This window comes from Passer domesticus, chromosome Z (genome assembly GCF_036417665.1).
Source record: "Passer domesticus isolate bPasDom1 chromosome Z, bPasDom1.hap1, whole genome shotgun sequence".
In the NCBI taxonomy this organism is placed as follows: Eukaryota; Metazoa; Chordata; class Aves; order Passeriformes; family Passeridae; genus Passer; species Passer domesticus.
The window spans coordinates 11,145,014-11,160,722 of record NC_087512.1 but is presented as its reverse complement, the minus strand read 5'-3'; the positions used below and the strand labels follow the sequence as shown (position 1 = coordinate 11,160,722).

At 46.1% G+C, this 15,709-nt stretch overlaps 2 protein-coding genes and 2 long non-coding RNA genes across 7 annotated transcripts in view; 2 read left to right on the top strand and 2 right to left on the bottom strand.

The window, feature by feature from the left end:
* Positions 1 to 3,968, top strand: part of SLC45A2 (solute carrier family 45 member 2) — an 18,714-nt gene extending 14,746 nt beyond the window's left edge. Inside the window, exon 7 of the mRNA XM_064403610.1 lies at positions 687 to 3,968. Coding sequence (XP_064259680.1) covers positions 687 to 911 — 225 coding nt within the window. The 3' untranslated portion in view covers positions 912 to 3,968. The remainder of the gene's footprint in view (positions 1 to 686) is intronic.
* The window catches only part of LOC135289773 (uncharacterized), a 15,761-nt gene extending 9,457 nt beyond the window's left edge, over positions 1 to 6,304 (bottom strand). For all 3 annotated transcript variants that reach the window (XR_010352501.1, XR_010352498.1, XR_010352500.1), the window contains exon 1: positions 6,083 to 6,304. This is a non-coding gene — a long non-coding RNA (uncharacterized LOC135289773). The remainder of the gene's footprint in view (positions 1 to 6,082) is intronic.
* LOC135289774 (uncharacterized) lies at positions 4,802 to 11,750 on the top strand. Its single transcript, XR_010352503.1, has 3 exons — positions 4,802 to 6,146; positions 10,145 to 10,283; positions 11,613 to 11,750. It is a non-coding gene; the product is annotated as an uncharacterized LOC135289774 (long non-coding RNA).
* Positions 10,167 to 15,709, bottom strand: RXFP3 (relaxin family peptide receptor 3). 2 transcript variants are annotated; one of them, XM_064403611.1, is made up of 2 exons: positions 13,860 to 15,709; positions 10,167 to 12,377 (listed from the first exon to the last, which is right to left on the bottom strand). In XM_064403611.1, the coding sequence occupies exon 1, from the start codon at positions 15,528 to 15,530 to the stop codon at positions 14,193 to 14,195; it is 1,338 nt and encodes a 445-aa protein (XP_064259681.1). In that variant the 5' UTR covers positions 15,531 to 15,709; the 3' UTR covers positions 10,167 to 12,377; positions 13,860 to 14,192. The 2 variants fall into 2 exon arrangements, with proteins under 2 accessions (XP_064259681.1, XP_064259682.1); XM_064403612.1 differs by having other exon boundaries at positions 13,985 to 15,709.

Sequence of the window (15,709 nt, the reverse complement as noted above, 5' to 3'; positions counted from 1 at the left end):
GCTTGCAAGAAAGATGGAGAGGGGCTTTTCACAAGGGCACATAGTGACAGGACAAGCAGGAATGGCTTCAAACTTAGAGAGAGTAAATATGTTAGATATCAGGAAAAAATTCTTTACTGTGCGGGTGGTAAGGCATGGGATCAGGTTGTCCAGAGAAGTTTTGGATGCCCCATCCCTGGAGGTGTTTAAGGCCAGGTTGGATGTACCTTCGAGCACCCTGGAAAGTGTCCCTGCTCACAACAAGAGCATTTGAACAAGATTATTTTTAAAGCTCCTTCCAACACAAACCATTCTGTGATTCTATGATGATTCTTTGATAATATGATAGTATGACCCCTTCAGCCATGAGTCAGAGCCAAATTATTCATGACAGGATGACCTGTACTGTTTAATGTCAGTTTGACAGAGCTCAAGTTGACCTGAACTTGAAAATCATGTCTAATTTTTCCGGTCCATTTTCAATTACTTCCTTAAGAGAAGGGATAGAGGGAAAAACTGCAGATGAGAAAAAATTTGGTGGAAGCTTGCAAAGCTCACTGTTACTTAAAATCCCTGTGGTACAAGAAGGGGAGCAGTGACCTATTAACCTGCCCCACTGCCCCTGGGGATGTAACAACGTCTCAGCCAAGAGCTGTGCATTGCTGACACTGTCCCGTTTCTGGGGCTTGTTCTGTGCTTCTTTGCAGAGCCTGAAGCTGCAGGAAGGGGAACAAGCAGGGGAGCACGGGCGAGGGAAGGGCATCGACTGTGCTGCCCTGACCTGCATGGTGCAGCTGGCCCAGATCATTCTCGGCGTGGGCCTGGGGCTCCTGGTGAGCGTGGCCGGCAGCGCCGTCACCGTGATTTCGGCATCCACAGTGGCGCTGATCGGCTGCTGCTTCGTGGCTTTCTGCATTCGGTACGTGGACTAGGACTGCAAGAAGCAGTTGGAAGGGATCTCCCCAGGGGAGCATTTTCTTTCTGGGTCAGTAGCACCGGTGCTGTTGCTGTGCTGATGCTGCTGACACGTCATCCTCTCTTACCTCCTTGGATCGGTTGCAATTCCAGAGCTTTATGAAATGGAGGCTTGATAAAACTGGTTGTCTTATGCCTCAGACACACACACACACACACACATACACACACACATACACACACACAGAGTGTGTTCACATGCTGTGACATGTGATGGTGTGTGTGGCCATGGTATTTTGATACCCTACACCAGGAGTCATTATGAAACTCCTCATTACCAATTTGTGAAAGTTAGCGGATGAAGAATGTGATAAACTGATGTAATATAAAAGGACAGAGTTAGGACGAAAGTTCTTATTTATCTTGTTCTTCAAGTGTCCTAAGCTGGGGGCTGTTCCCTCCAGTAGTCAAAAGCTGCAGGAGATTCAAACAGATGTCAGAGGTCATGCAGGGTGCAGTTCTGTTATGATTAGTGGTACTGCTAAATGGGATAAGCTCATTACCAGCTACTGTATAGAGCAGATTTGAGTGTGAAAAATGACTGGAATATATAAAAGATTGAAGCCTGTTACTTAAAAGCATTACTGTAAAGCAATTATTTTGTACTGGATCCTGCTGCTTCTGCATGAATGAAGTGAAAGTACTGGCTGAGCTTGTCAGGAAAGTCTACCCAAAGGTGCTTTGCAAATCTATGTGTAGGTACCTAAAAATCTGTCTATGGGAAACAGCTGCCATTTCTTCCTTCATTAAAAAGTGGCCTCTCAGTTCTGATGCTGTAATTGAAAAAATAAACTTGGCCAATGTAAGAACTTGACAGCTGGTTCACCACATAAATCTTGACATTGGATATGACAGCGTTTATTTTAAAGTAGCATTTATCTTTTCTCTGTTTTCCTTCATGCTTTGCTTGAAATGGCATTTGCTCTCTACAGAATATTGTAGATAAATTCAGTTCTGCAAAGCACTATCAGGAATTATTGTACAGTAAATACATAAGCCCAGTTATTTGTATTTAATTGCATATGAAGCTTCTTTCTTATTTTTATAATACTGTCACAGTTTTGAAAACCTGTTTGTAAAAGCAATATGTTGTATTTATGCTGTGCTTCCTCTGTCCTGAAAACTGTCATATCTATCCACTATGTTATAAGTTAAGCCACCTGAAGCCATCTGTTAATGCAATATTGTTAATGAACATTGAGAGACTATGGGCAAGTATGGTGTTTATGGTTGGTTTTGTTCTTAATGCTGCACATGTATCATCAACACTGTTCAGAGAAATGCAGTGTTGAGCTTATCAGCTCTTAGAAGCTCTGCAAGACACGAACTGACAACACCAACAATAAAAGGTTACATTTGAGCATCGAGTGTCCCTGCAGAGATGCATCAGCTTCATCCTTTTTCTATGTTTTCAAGAGTAGAGTGAGTCACATATTCTCAGGAAAACCAATTTTCCCTTAGGTAAATTCTTATTAATTTCAACAAGCCCGTGGGAGCCTCAGATACCTTTTCTTGATGATGACTGTCTCCACTGCAGGCTCCAAAAGGGGCTCAGTGCCTGGCAAACCTCATCCCAGCATCTGCATCCTGCCATTTGAATAAGCCACGTTTCATGGGTTTTTTTGCTTTGTGGCTCTTCATTTCACACCCATGAAAGTGAAAGCCTGGGAAGACAGCCCCTGGACTGTGTTTGAAACAGTTTACAGGTGCAGAGACAGCTGGAGCACAAGGGCCTTAACAGGCACAAACAGGAGGAAGACAGAAAATGAAGGATTGTTGTCTTCCCAATTAGCTTTATGCCATCATTAACTCACTAACTTCCATTAACTCCATATCTCCTGGGAGGACAAATTTTCAAGGGAAGGGCAAGGCGTCTATGGAGCCATAAAAATAGATAAAGGAGGAAGTGATCTGGTTTCATAGGACTGCACCACATAAACTTGTGCACCAGGAGCTGAGGCCATAAGGCTCTGATTCCACTGTGAGGCTGCAAAATGTTTACCTATGTCTTTGTCAATATATTCTTTGAGGTTTAACACCATTAGAACATTAATATTTAAATGGTCAATGTTATGCCTGCTATCTTACACAAAGAGGATGCTGGCATTGATTCAGGCCCACAAAGGGACCACAGATCTGGGGCAATGCAAGAAAGGTTCTGAACCTGTAGAGAGAAGTGAGAAGAGCCCATCATGTATATCAGTGCTTCTATTTACAGATTGATTCAGAGAAAATTGTTTCAGGAACTCATAATTTCTCACAACCTCATGATCTTTCCCTTAAAAACCCACTGTTGGCTACAGATGACAGAAACATTAAAGTCATCTTTTCTCTGGAAATCTCCATAAAAACATCCTGTATTGCTCCCAGAACTTCAAAAAGTATCTTTATGAGTCTTTGTTAGAAATGAGAAACTGACAAAAAAGTATAAACAATTTGGAAAACATTTTTTTGTTTATAAAACAAAAAAATGATGGTGCTCATTCTGAAGTTGAAAATTTATCTCAAGTGTTACTGAAAGCAATATAAAATGTTACTAACTCATAAAAGGGGATAAAACACATATTTCTTTTAGCAATAGAAATGTTACTAATGTATGTTACTAATATAATATATTACTAATACATGAAAGGGGATAAAATATTTATTTCAGCAAAAGAAATGCTAAAATGTTAAAAGTGTTGGAGGTTTTGAAGGATTGTACTGTAATGCTATTCATTTAAGAAGTTCCACCTCTTCTCTGCTTTTACATTAGTTCTGGACTTGAGCCATCAATATGATTATTTACTGTACTTAACATCAACTTTATAGCAGTGATGTGAGTATAACGTTACAAGTACCTTGTGCCTGATCTTTCTCATCTGGTTTTTTATTTCCATATACATAAAATCAAATAAATAAAGATCCTCTCTATATTATGTTTATGTAAATGATACACTGAGACAAACCACGCAGAATCACCGGGTGGGTCAAGGCAGGAAGGGCACACAGTGGGTCCAGCCTCCCTGCTCCAGCAGGGCCATCCCAGAGCACTTGGCACAGGATTGTGTCCAGAGGGGTCTCGAATGCCTCCAGTGAAGGAGGCTCTACACCCCCTCAGTCACCTCTTCTTGGGGCTGAACAAGCCCAGCTCCCTCACCTTTCCTCGTGAAAGGGATGCTGCAGGCCCTTAATCATCCTTGTATCCCTCCTCTGAACCCTCTCAAAGATGAGATGTCCTGTGATAACCAACCCTCCTCCCTCTCACAGAAACAGTCATGGATGCACAAAGCAAGGCAGGAGATAAGTCTGTCACCTTATCTTCGTGGCACTTCCCTTTTCCTTTCTCTTACAAACATCTGCCACTTACTCCCCTTTAACAAGCAGGCGTGTGACGCAAGCAAATCCATAAAGGAACTTCTGGACCCTTCTTTAGAGGACTTGAAGTCTTAGTAATGTTACAAGTATTCTGATTTTTTTTTTCTCACCGTTCATTCTGCGTTTCATAGCATTCTCATTAAGTTTCTTTGGCTTGCTTGAAAACAAGCAACTCAGGTGGCTTGTTGCAGATAAACCTTTTTTTCCAGAAAGGCTACACAAGTCAGGATGAATCATAAATGTCTTTGCCTTGGGAGAACTCACAGCTTTCACACTGGTGCCTATGAATCACTACCAGTCCCTGCAGCATGTCAAAAGACGGTGCAAGTGAATGTGGCAATGGTGACATTTGATATTTTTGAACTGCAGGAGGACTGGGTGGAATTATCTGCTGTAAAATGTCTGTAAATGTTTTTGGCATGACAGAGCTATAAAAAATGAGCTATAAAACTTTCCCCTCTAAGTTTCCAACATTCATTTCCATTCTCTAGCCGCTCCATCTTGTTTATTTAAGAGGTAAACGTTCAGGGTCACTTGTTCAAGACTGAACTGTGAAAAGTGATTTGTGATTTTTATGGACCCTGATGTGACGCATCCACAAATGCTGAGGGAACAGGCAGACATCATGGCCAGGGGGCTCATGATCTTCTTTGAAAGGTCATGGAGATCAGGAGAGGTGCCTGAGGGCTGGAAGAAAGCAAATGTCACCCAGTTCTCAAAACAGGCAAGAAGGAGGACACAGGGAACTGGAACCAGTCAGTCTCACCTCAATCCTTGGAAGGGGCAGAGGCCTGCTCAGGGTGTTCACTGATGACACAAAGCTGAGGAGGGGTCTGCAGCCCTTCAGAGGGACCTGGAGAGATGGGCAGACAAGAACTGTCTGAAGTTCAACAAAGGCAGGTGCAGCATCCTGCACCTGGGGAGGAACAGCCCCTGGCACAGGCTGGGCCCAACCTGCTGGAAAGCAGGACAAGGACTGGGGGTCACGGTGGACAACAAGCTGTCCGTGAGCCAGCAGTGCCCTTGAGGCCAGGAGGGCCAGTGGTGTCCTGGGATGCATTGGGAAGAGCTTTGGCAGCAGGTCAAGGGAGGAGATCCTGCCCTTCTGCTCAGGCCAGGTGAGGCCTTGTCTGGAATGCTGTGCCCAGTTCTGGGCTCCTCAGTAAAAACAACCATGGAACTCCTGGAGTGGGTCCAGCAGAGAGATACAAGGGTGGTCAAGGGGATGGAACATCTCTCTTATGAGGAAAGGCTGAGTGAGATGGGCATGCTGAGCCTCTAAAAGAGATGACTGAGGGGAGACCTCATTAATGTCTGCCAGTGTCTGCAGGGAGGGGTCAGAGCATGGACTGGGCTCTGCTCGGTGCTGCTGAGCAATAGGACAAGAGAAAATGGACAGGAACTGAGGTATGGAAAGTTCCACCTGGACATGAAAAATTTCTTTACTTTGAGAGCAATGGAGCACTGGAACAGATTTCCCAGAGAGCCTGTGGCATCTCCCTCACTAGAGTTATTTAGGAACTTTGTGGATAAAATCCTGTGCCTTGTGTTCTAAGATAACCTGCTTGAGCAGGAAGGCTGGAACAGATGAACACTATCGTCCCTTCTGACCTGATCCATTCCGTGATTCCTTCTATGGAATTCCTTCTATTTCCTTCTGTGATGTTCAGTTGCATGCATTGCTTCTACAGATACACAAGATGTGTTAAGCAGCTGCGTTTCCTAATTTTTTTTAATTGGAAATAAACACTTTACCTCCCAGGTATTTTACCTGTGTGTTAAGGACAGTGACTTCACATCACACAGAGCCATCAAACCGGAGGCTGCTCCCGTGGGTAAGCACTCGCAGCAGCAGGAGAACAAAAGTCAGTTTGGATCGCGCAGGAAAACAAAAGTCAGAAAACCGGGATTGCGCAGCAGACGGAGAGGAGCAAGGCCTCCGTTTCCCGCGGTGCGAGGCTCCCGGAGCAGGGGGAGCTTTTGTCCCGGGCCATTCCCGAGGCTCCCGGGGGAGCCGGGCGCTCGGCTGCCGCCTGCTGCCCGCCCGGCCCTGCCCTCCGCCGCGGCTGCGTCCCGCCCTCCCTGCCTTTTTGTGCTCGGGCGACCCAGGGAAGCTGCTCGTTGCCAGCCGTAGCCCGGTTGCCTATTGTGGGAATCCATAAAATCGGAGGGTTTTGGGAAAGCTGCAAAAGGCAGGCCTCAGAGACAGCAGAACTGCGATTAGAGCTAAGCAGTAGCGATAAATAAGTCGGCAGAAAAGTTATGTAAAAAGTAGAATGGTAAGGACAAATGGCCAACAGTCTGTGTATTAATGCTTGGCTAGAATAACTCCCTAAGCTGCAGAAAAGTATATCCAGCGAGATATTAGGAAGTTCCAAGCTTGATAATGGAGCTCTGTGCATTGTGTTTTAAGGCTTACAAGCGGGCATTGTATTCTAAATAAGCAAGCATTGTTTTAACCAAAGGCACCTGTGCTTATAGTGGTTGGACAGAACTACTGTCAATATGCTTTTGCTTTGTGTGATTGGTCAAAAAACTTATAAAGTAAGTTGTAACATTAAGTTCTTGGTCTGCTGCCTGGGATGTGAGCTGATGGCATCTTCCCATTGCCATAACCATGTAATGATGCTGGAAAATAAAACAGCTCAATGCACATTCACGGCAGTCCCGTCCCGTTTGTGATTTGTACACAGCCCCTGGCCAGTGACAGCCTAATGTATTGCAGACACTGGTCTAGGGACATGCGGTGGTGGGAGCCCCCCATGGACATGTTTAGCATCAAACTCATGGCAGAATCTGGCCGTGGAAACCTTCAGTGCTGAAGCCAAGAGGCAATCCTGCAGTGCAGCCGTTCCCCGCTTGTTTGGCAGGCGAGTTTTTGTTGCATTGGCTCACAGCAGCTAATGTGCATCAGGAGATGGGGGGACATTGGGGGCAACACAGAGGGAGGCAGCATCAGTCTTGGACACCTCTGTTTTCAAGGGCCCTCTGCTTGTTAGATGGTGAGAAGGAAATGTGACAAACGGCAGATTTGTGGAGGCTGAGGAGTGACAAGAGGGAAGGGAAATGTCTCTGACAGAGATGCATTTCACTGAAGTCTGGGAGCTTTACACTGGGGCCGCACGGCTGGCAGATCACTATAAAAGTGCAAATGTATCTCAGATTATTTGGGGTTTTTCCCAAATCGGGAAAATCGCATTAAAAAAAATTATGTTAGCTTGCAATGCAACTTGCAAGTTATTAATTTTCCACAGATTTTGAGGGCTGAGGCACTTCTTTCTTTAATAACTGCTGCAGTTCCAACAAAACACCCAATCCCAGCAAGCAGAAATATTCCCAAATATTGTTAGATTGTTAGACTACCATAATATTGCAAAACGTGGCAATAAAACAGCTTTTGGAACTATGATTCTGTCTGTGAAAAAGATGGCACCTTATCAAAGGGTGGTGTTCTTTTCTGGACAGGGATTTTGCATTTTGGAATATTTTCCTTGGAATTACTTTATATCAAGTGTGCTCAAAATTCAAGATATCAGTTTACCTCTCTGAAAATGTAATCCTAGATCTGAAATTTAAACCAGATTCTTCTTTTCCCTATTTATGATCCACTGTACAAACTGAGCAGTTACTTGCTACTGCTGTAGGATCTCTTATCTTCAGTTCAGAACCTCGTGGTTTGCTCTCTATACCTCTATATCTATCACTGGATTGGCCTATGAACAAGGGGCTGGATTTCAGCAGGAAGTGACTTTTGATGGGCAGGGGAAGACTATTTCCTCTGAGCCCTCTCCACAGTTTCAGCAGAAATTAAAAGCAATTAAAACATTTAAAAAATAATTTAATAGGTGATTTGAAATTCATAGTAGTAGATGATTTGAGGGCATAAAATTTGTAGAAGTTTTTCAGAATAAACATCAAGCAAGACAGACACTAATGCTAATTCCACTGTATTTGAACAAAGACATATGCAGAGCAATCTATTTGCTATCAGAAAGTCACACAAAAGCACAGAATAGTTGGGTTTGCCTGTGGAGATGATCCAATCCAAGCCCCCTGCTCAGCACAGGGTTGCTAAAGAAGTACAATCAGTGTTAAGTCAGATTCTGAGCATCTCCAAAGCTGGTAACTGTTCAGTCTCTCCAGGCAACCTGTTCCAGTGCTTGACCACACCATTTGAAATGGGTTTTTTTCCTTCTTACATTTCAATGATGGAATTTCAATTTCTGCCTATTGCCTCTCATCCATTCTCTGGACAACACTGAGAAGAGGCTGATTTCATCTTCTTTAATTCCCACCCACATCAGATATTTACACACACTATTAAAGCTTTCTGAGGTCCAGGCTGAACACCTACAGCTCTGTCAGCCTCCCCTCACATGGGAGATGCTCCAAGCCCTCCACCATACTGCAGCCTCCCTGGTAAATAATCCAGAACTGGGTAACCTGCCCAGGGTGGGACACAGCATCCCAGATGTTGAGGGAAGAGCAGAGGGAAGGAGACCCTCCCCTGACCTGCTGGCAGTGTCCTGCCCAGTGGAGCCCAGGATGCTGCTGGGCTGTGCTGCACAGGCCCACTGCTGGCTCACGTTCACCTTGTCCCAGCTCCTTCTCTGCTCTCCAGGTAACTGGGCTCCAGCCTGTGCTGGCGCAGAGAATGCAGGACTCTGTTATCCCCTTGGTCCAGATGCCTGAGCTTCCTGTCACACCATTTTTTCAGCCCCTTAAACACCCTTTGAATGCTGGCACAACCCCCTGGTGTGGGAGTCACCCACCTGATGTCAATGTGCTGACATAGATCAGAATTCTTCACAAATACAGACAGAAATCATTGTCCACAAACGCCAGTTTTATCCAGTGAGGTTCAGCTGAGCGAAAGTGGAAGGGTTCATTGAACAATGATTTTTAGAAGTCAGTGTTCAACAGTTAGTTTGGCATTGTACAACTGACCATACTCATTCAGCTGATCTGAAGGAAAACCACAAGTCCTTGGAGAAACAGTATCTCATTGTCCCAAGAAATGGATGAGTAAGGGAGAGAGCTGGTATCTGAGTAAGAAAACTTATTTTATTATTTCCCACACTGAATAATAATCAGTCCTTTCCAACCAGGAAGTCAATGTTTCCAAAAAATTAACTAAAGAAATTGCTTCTGTCTGCAGCTGATCTTTTGGCCCAGTTTTCCCAGCCATCCTGTGAGTCTCTATTTTACAGTTAGGATTTTGAAAAGGACTCTGAGTCTATGCACAGACATAGGCAGAGAAATCTGCTGATGAATATTATCAGCTACACTTTAGCACAGGAATGAGTTAACTGGCTACTCATAGCACTGACTGCTTCTGAGATTGTACCTAGAAGAGATTCTTTTAACTGCTCTCATAATTATAAAAATATATTTCCAGTAACCCCCTTTAAATGGAAAAATAGGAATTCTCTTTTGAGAAAAAAACCTTACTAAAAAAAAGAAGTTCCAAGCTCTCAATCTAATGTCCTTAAGCTGAACTGCACCCATATCTACTCCTGCTCCAGCTCAGGGATAAAATTAAATCAGAGTTTCTGTGCACACACTCAATTGAATAATCAATTTTAGAGCAGACAGTCGTGAATGGGAATGAAGGGGACTGGACTTTTTTTACTGCTAGAGTGAGTGTCAGAATAACTCACTGGGAAAGTGAAACAGCATTTCCACCGAAGAGGCATTTCAAAGGGAAACCTGGAAATGCAATTGGAGGTTGTTATTACATTAAGACCTTGGTTAGTTATTTAAGGGGCTGAGATACTTAAGTGTCCCTAAAGAATTAAAGTCTTTGCCTAATGAGAATATCCGGTCCTTAAAGGTTCCCTCAGTTTGTCACTAGATGTCAGCCTGCACCTTCAGGTCCCTACCCTTCTATAACCAAGTGCACCTCTCCACCAGCACCCCACCAGGAATCTGTAACAAAGGAGACCAAGCATGAAAATCTTGTCAAGAATTCAGTAAGTACTGTTTTGTATCCTTCAGCAATGTTTATTTTAGTACACGAAAAGATGATTGTTACAAACAAAGACATGAACATTTGTAGGAAACAGAGTTTCTGAAGGGTGTTGTAGTCATTACTTATGAAACCCCGGGATACTCGGTAGGATTTGTTGTTGTTGTGCTGGAATGATCCTCTGCTGAGGCCACACACCCTGTGCAAACAGAGCAACTGCACCTTCTGCCAAGGCCCAGGCTGGTGCCCCTGCCCATGGAACACACAGCACAGATTTCATGCTGTTAGCTGGGACTCACGGCTGAGGTGAAGCAGAATTTCTCCCAGCTCATGCACTGCTAGAGCAGTGCTCTTTGGCTGTGCTGGACATGCACTGACCTGCACAGCCTGGGCTGCTGGTCTGGCCTAAATCAGCGTTTGGCCAAGTGTGAATGCGTTGTGCCTCTTTGAAACAGCAGATCTGTGACTTACACTGCGTGGATCAGTGGCTTGTGAGAGAGCTGCCCACTAATTTCATTGTCTAGTCCTACATACTCTCATGGTATTTTCATGTTTGGGTGATTTGCCAGATGGGAGGTTTTATATCTCTACTGATCAGACACCTGGGGTTTCCTCTGACAATGGCACATTGGCACTCTGAGCTAACTATGTGTTTGTTCTGAACACCACCTGTTTTATTTAATGTATTGTTTTCCTGGCACAGAATTATGTCTACATGGACATCCACAAAAGCACATGGGTTTTGCCATGCTGAGCACCACAGAGGCTGTCTTTCAGGCAGCTTGCTATCTACTGAAATTCATAGTTACACTTCAGACACTTGGAAAGCTGTTTATTTAATGCACAAAAACAGTTAAACATCAGATAGGGAAAAAATTTCCAGCAAGTTAAGCAAGAAATTATGCTGTTCAAAAGCAAACAGTAAGAAGAGCGTCTGGCTGTGAGATTCCTCCCATGTCCTTAATTTAGATACTTTCTCCTGGTCTACAGAAACATGATTATCTCTCTGAACTCTGGACTTAAGAGTTCATTATATCCTTTTCTCATACAACTGTGCAACTTTCTTCACCTGCAACACAGACATTACGGGTTTTCTCCCAGATCAGAAATGCAGATTTTGCAAATCCTTTAGCACATTAAGGTGCTTTATCAGCAGGTCTAGAAAGACCTCAGGTTTCTGGATAGCATACTGGAACTTTAATTGAAACAGGACCTGGGAGGAAGTTGACCACTGTCCTTGGGAAGGGGAGACCTAGAACCCAGATCTGGATCCAATTTCTGTATTTGCTGAAAAAAAAAAATAAAAAAATCTCTCCACAATTCCTCTTTGCAGATTACACCCTAACCACTGTGCTGCCAAGCAGAGTTCGAGGCCTTTCGTTGCCATTAGGATCCAGCAACAGTGAGCAACTCAGGCAACAGGGAACTGTTTCAAGCCAGAGAATACGAGCACACTCACAAAGTGGCCCAGAGATTCAGCCATTCCCCTGGGATGTGGAAAAGGGGAACTGAATCTCTGAGGCTGTGGGGGACAGCTGTGACCACCTATTTAGCATTTCACAAGGGAGGGGAAAGGAGCATATCTGCACATACATTGAAGCTGGAACAGGAGCAACACATCCAGGCACAGATTCAAAGGGATGGGGGGAACGAGTTGAGTTCACAGCCACTTCTGACTTAGCGTGGCCTGGCACAGGGCCTTCTGTGCTGGGTTGCAGAATTGCCACCCTCACAGCATACACTGTGGCCAGTCCCGACAGAGATATCCCCATTAAGCACAGAAATAAGTGCTACAGAATTAAGCAGATTTAGGCATGCTCAGGAACAGGTTTCTAGGCACAAAAATTTTACTAGAAAAAACTTAAATACCTACAGACTTCACCAGTCAACCAAGTCAGGATTTAGGAGGTTAGAGAGGCAGATGTACAGTACTTAGATGCTCAAGTTCTTCTGTGGATATGTCTGATTTCTTCGGAGTCTTTGCATCTGTGTAAGTATGCCCATCAGCTGTCAGCTCACTTCTGCTGCTCTTCAGACAACTTGCAAACCAGTATCTTCCCCATTAGCAAATGCCCAAGGCTGGAGAAGTCTTTCCTGCCTTGAAAAATAAGATAACGTTTTCCTTGCAAGTAGCAGAACCAGCTGCTTTCAGACCAAACATAAATTTTACAACAGGAGTTACCAACACATACAGTACACATAACCGAGTCTGAAAAGTGTAATTGCCACTATGGTCTAGCAGTTTTCTCGGACAGAAACAGCAAGTTTTCTCCATGTCAGTACTTAGAGGTAACAAACAACCCTCTGCCTTTTTAGAATCAGGCAGATGTTGAACTTAGACTGCAAGGAAAGGGGTTGGAAATAGAAAACAGTTTCAAAAATTGTATTTAAATAATCATCTTATATGCAGTATTAGGGATTAATGAACTTGTTCTCTGAAACTAAAACCAGAAATGTTGCACTTTTCCATAATTTAAAACAAATACTTTGATATTTTGATTTAAATTTTTTCCCCTCATAATTAAAAAAAAATATCTTAAGAAGTAGATATATAGCCTCATCATAAAAACTTTCACAGCTTAAAAATACACTTTTTTCATCCCCCTAAAAAGTTCGACTCAGATAAGCCTCAAATTATTTCCCAGGCATTTCCATGGAACAGAGGCTGGTAAAAGCCAAACCCTGACATTCTCTAGGCTACAAAAGCACTGCAGGCCCTAGGGCTGCTCAGACTAGAGGAACTGAATTGAACTTCTCTGAAACACTGGCAAGAGTCAGTGCAAACCCTCAGCAGAACTAAAGCCTTTGTGCTTAGTTTTGAGTGAACCCAGAAGTATCCCAGAGCAAGTGATTTGAAGTGGCTAGGAGTGTTTCTTTTTCCCCCTTTTTAAAAATTTTATTTACATTTGTGCTGATTTCCTGAAGTGGAATATGAACAGTCTGAAGTGCAGTAAAACTTAAGCCTGCAACCTCAGTGCCCTGGGAGAGATGCTGTCTTGCTACACATGGTCTGGGGCTGTGAGGTTTCCTTTCCCCTCAGTGGCCTGGAGAGAGGCTGGGGAACAGTATTAGGGGGCTCACACCCTCCCTCCAAACCCAGGCAAAGGAACACCTCATGAAGCTGCAAATTCCATCCTTGGGTTTCTCCTTAGCTGTCTGGGTTGCTTTATACCCTGGCAGCAGCTGGGGGGATGGGGGGTAGCTAGAAAAGCAGATCCTGCACTGATCTGGAGGGGAGCACAGTGTTCCTTGTCCCTGCTCCTTCCCAAGTCCCTGGAAGAGGGGAAAGGCGCCAAGCCTGAACAAGCAGGAGCTTTGTACCCACTTGTCCCGGCTGTTCGCCTCAGGGCAGGCTTGTGATAGAAGAGAGGCTGTCTGATCCCTGAGCCCTCAGTGGAGCCCAGGAAGCAGTGACCAGCCAGGCCCGCACCGATTACAGGGTCCTGCAGCAGGGAAAGCAGCTCAGCTCCCTCTCCCTGCCACAGACAAATACATAGGGTGGGAGGGCTGCCTGCAACTCCAGCTTGAGGGGATGTGGCCAAGGCCTTCCAGCCTCAGTCCCCCCAGCCCAGCCCCTCACCTCCCTGTGCTGCTTTGCACATCCTGCATCCTTGCTGGATGGAGTCCCATCACCCTCACTAGTCCTTGTTTCCCAGCACAGGTAGAAGCACTAAAAGACATGTCATAGAGACACCCCACCACTACCTCCTCCTAGTCCTGTTCTCCAGCTCAGGGTGCATCTTCCAGACAACAACGTCCATCAAGTGTCTCCGAGGGCAGACAAAGCCGCAAAAGAGCATCTCTCACACAGAAGTCCTCCTTTACTCATCCCTCCTCCCCTTTTCCTGACCAGGCGTTCAATATCCCCAGGCCACATCTGGCACCGTGCCACGCCCCAGAGCCCGCTGCCATCTCAGCAGTGCTGCTCCATGGAGCTGGCAGGCAGCAGGTCGTAGCGGCTGCTGTACATCACCACCCCGGGCGGGTAATAGGCCACCTCTGCCTGGACGGCTGCAGCACGGGGAGCAGCAGGGACAGGGTGGACAGGCATCATGGCATGCAGAGCCTGCTCCTCCTTCTCAGGCTTGGTGGTGTCAGTGAAAGGGCGCATGGTGGTGAGGGAAGGTGAGGTGATCCTCCAGAGGAGGCTCTTCAGTGCCTTGCGGAACTCCCTGCGCATGAGGCAGTAGAGGATGGGATTGAGGCAGCTGTTGGAGTGTGCCAGGCACACGCTGATGGGGAAGAGGTACACTTGGGAGAGAAAGTACTCATTACTGAAGTGCACCACGTTGAGTTTGATGAGTATCCCCCAGGTTGTAAGTGCTTGGTTAGGCAGCCAGCACAAGAAGAAAGACAGCACCACGATGGACACTGACCTAGTCACTTTGGAGCGGCGCTTGATGCTGGGGCCGCTGCAGGTGCTGCCCACGTGCTTGTCACTGATGAAGCGCACCAGGAGCAAGTAGCAGAGACTAATGACAACCAGCGGCACCAGGAAGCCCAGCAGCACTTTCTGGATGTGGTACAGACCCAGCCAGAATTGGGCATTGTTGCCTCGGCCCTCTGGGAACTTGACAAGACAGAGAACATCATCAAAGACAGTGGCAGTGGTGGAAAAAATGGCATGGGGCAGGGAAGCCAGGACAGCTGACAGCCAGATGAATGCACAAAGCCACTTGGCAGAGCAGCAGCCAACCAGCGGGTCTCCTCGACGCTGATTCTTCAAGGCTGAAGCCACAGAGCGGTATCGAGCCACACTCATGGCAGTGAGAAAGAACACACTGGCATACATGTTCATTGCTGTCACATAGGAGACGATCTTACACATTGCCTTGCCAAAGAGCCAGTTGAAGTCCAGCGCGTTCTCCACTGCCCAGAATGGCAAGGTCAGCACAAACTGGAAGTCAGTCACTGCCAGGCTGGTGACAAAGAGATTGATGGAGGATTTCCTCCAGCCTTGCTTGCTTTTCATCAGGTAGAGCACCAGCAGGTTGCCCACCAGTCCCAGGGCACACACCACGGAGTACACCAGGGAGATGACAATCCGCACCACGTCAGAACTGTCCCCCTGCATGCCGTCAGCTCGCTCCAGGTTGATGGTCTTCAAGAACTGCAGGAAGGACACGTTGCTCCCGTTGTCCATTTGAACGCTCTCCAGGAAACCCAGCGGCGTGTCCCAGGACTCCCTGTCCGCTCCTTCCTTTATGCCAGGGGCTGGCGAGCAGGCACCGCTCTGGCAGGGCTCGCCCATCCCATGCTAGGGTGGGAGACGGGTCCGCGGGAGCTTTTTCCTCAGAGGCTGACCAGCGGAGGCGGCGGCGGGCGGGCTGCTGGGGCAGCGGCAGGGTGCGGGCACGGCCGTGCGGTGCCGGGGCCGTGCGGTGCCGGGGCTGTGCGGTGCCGGGGCCGTGCGGTGGCACAGCTGTGCGG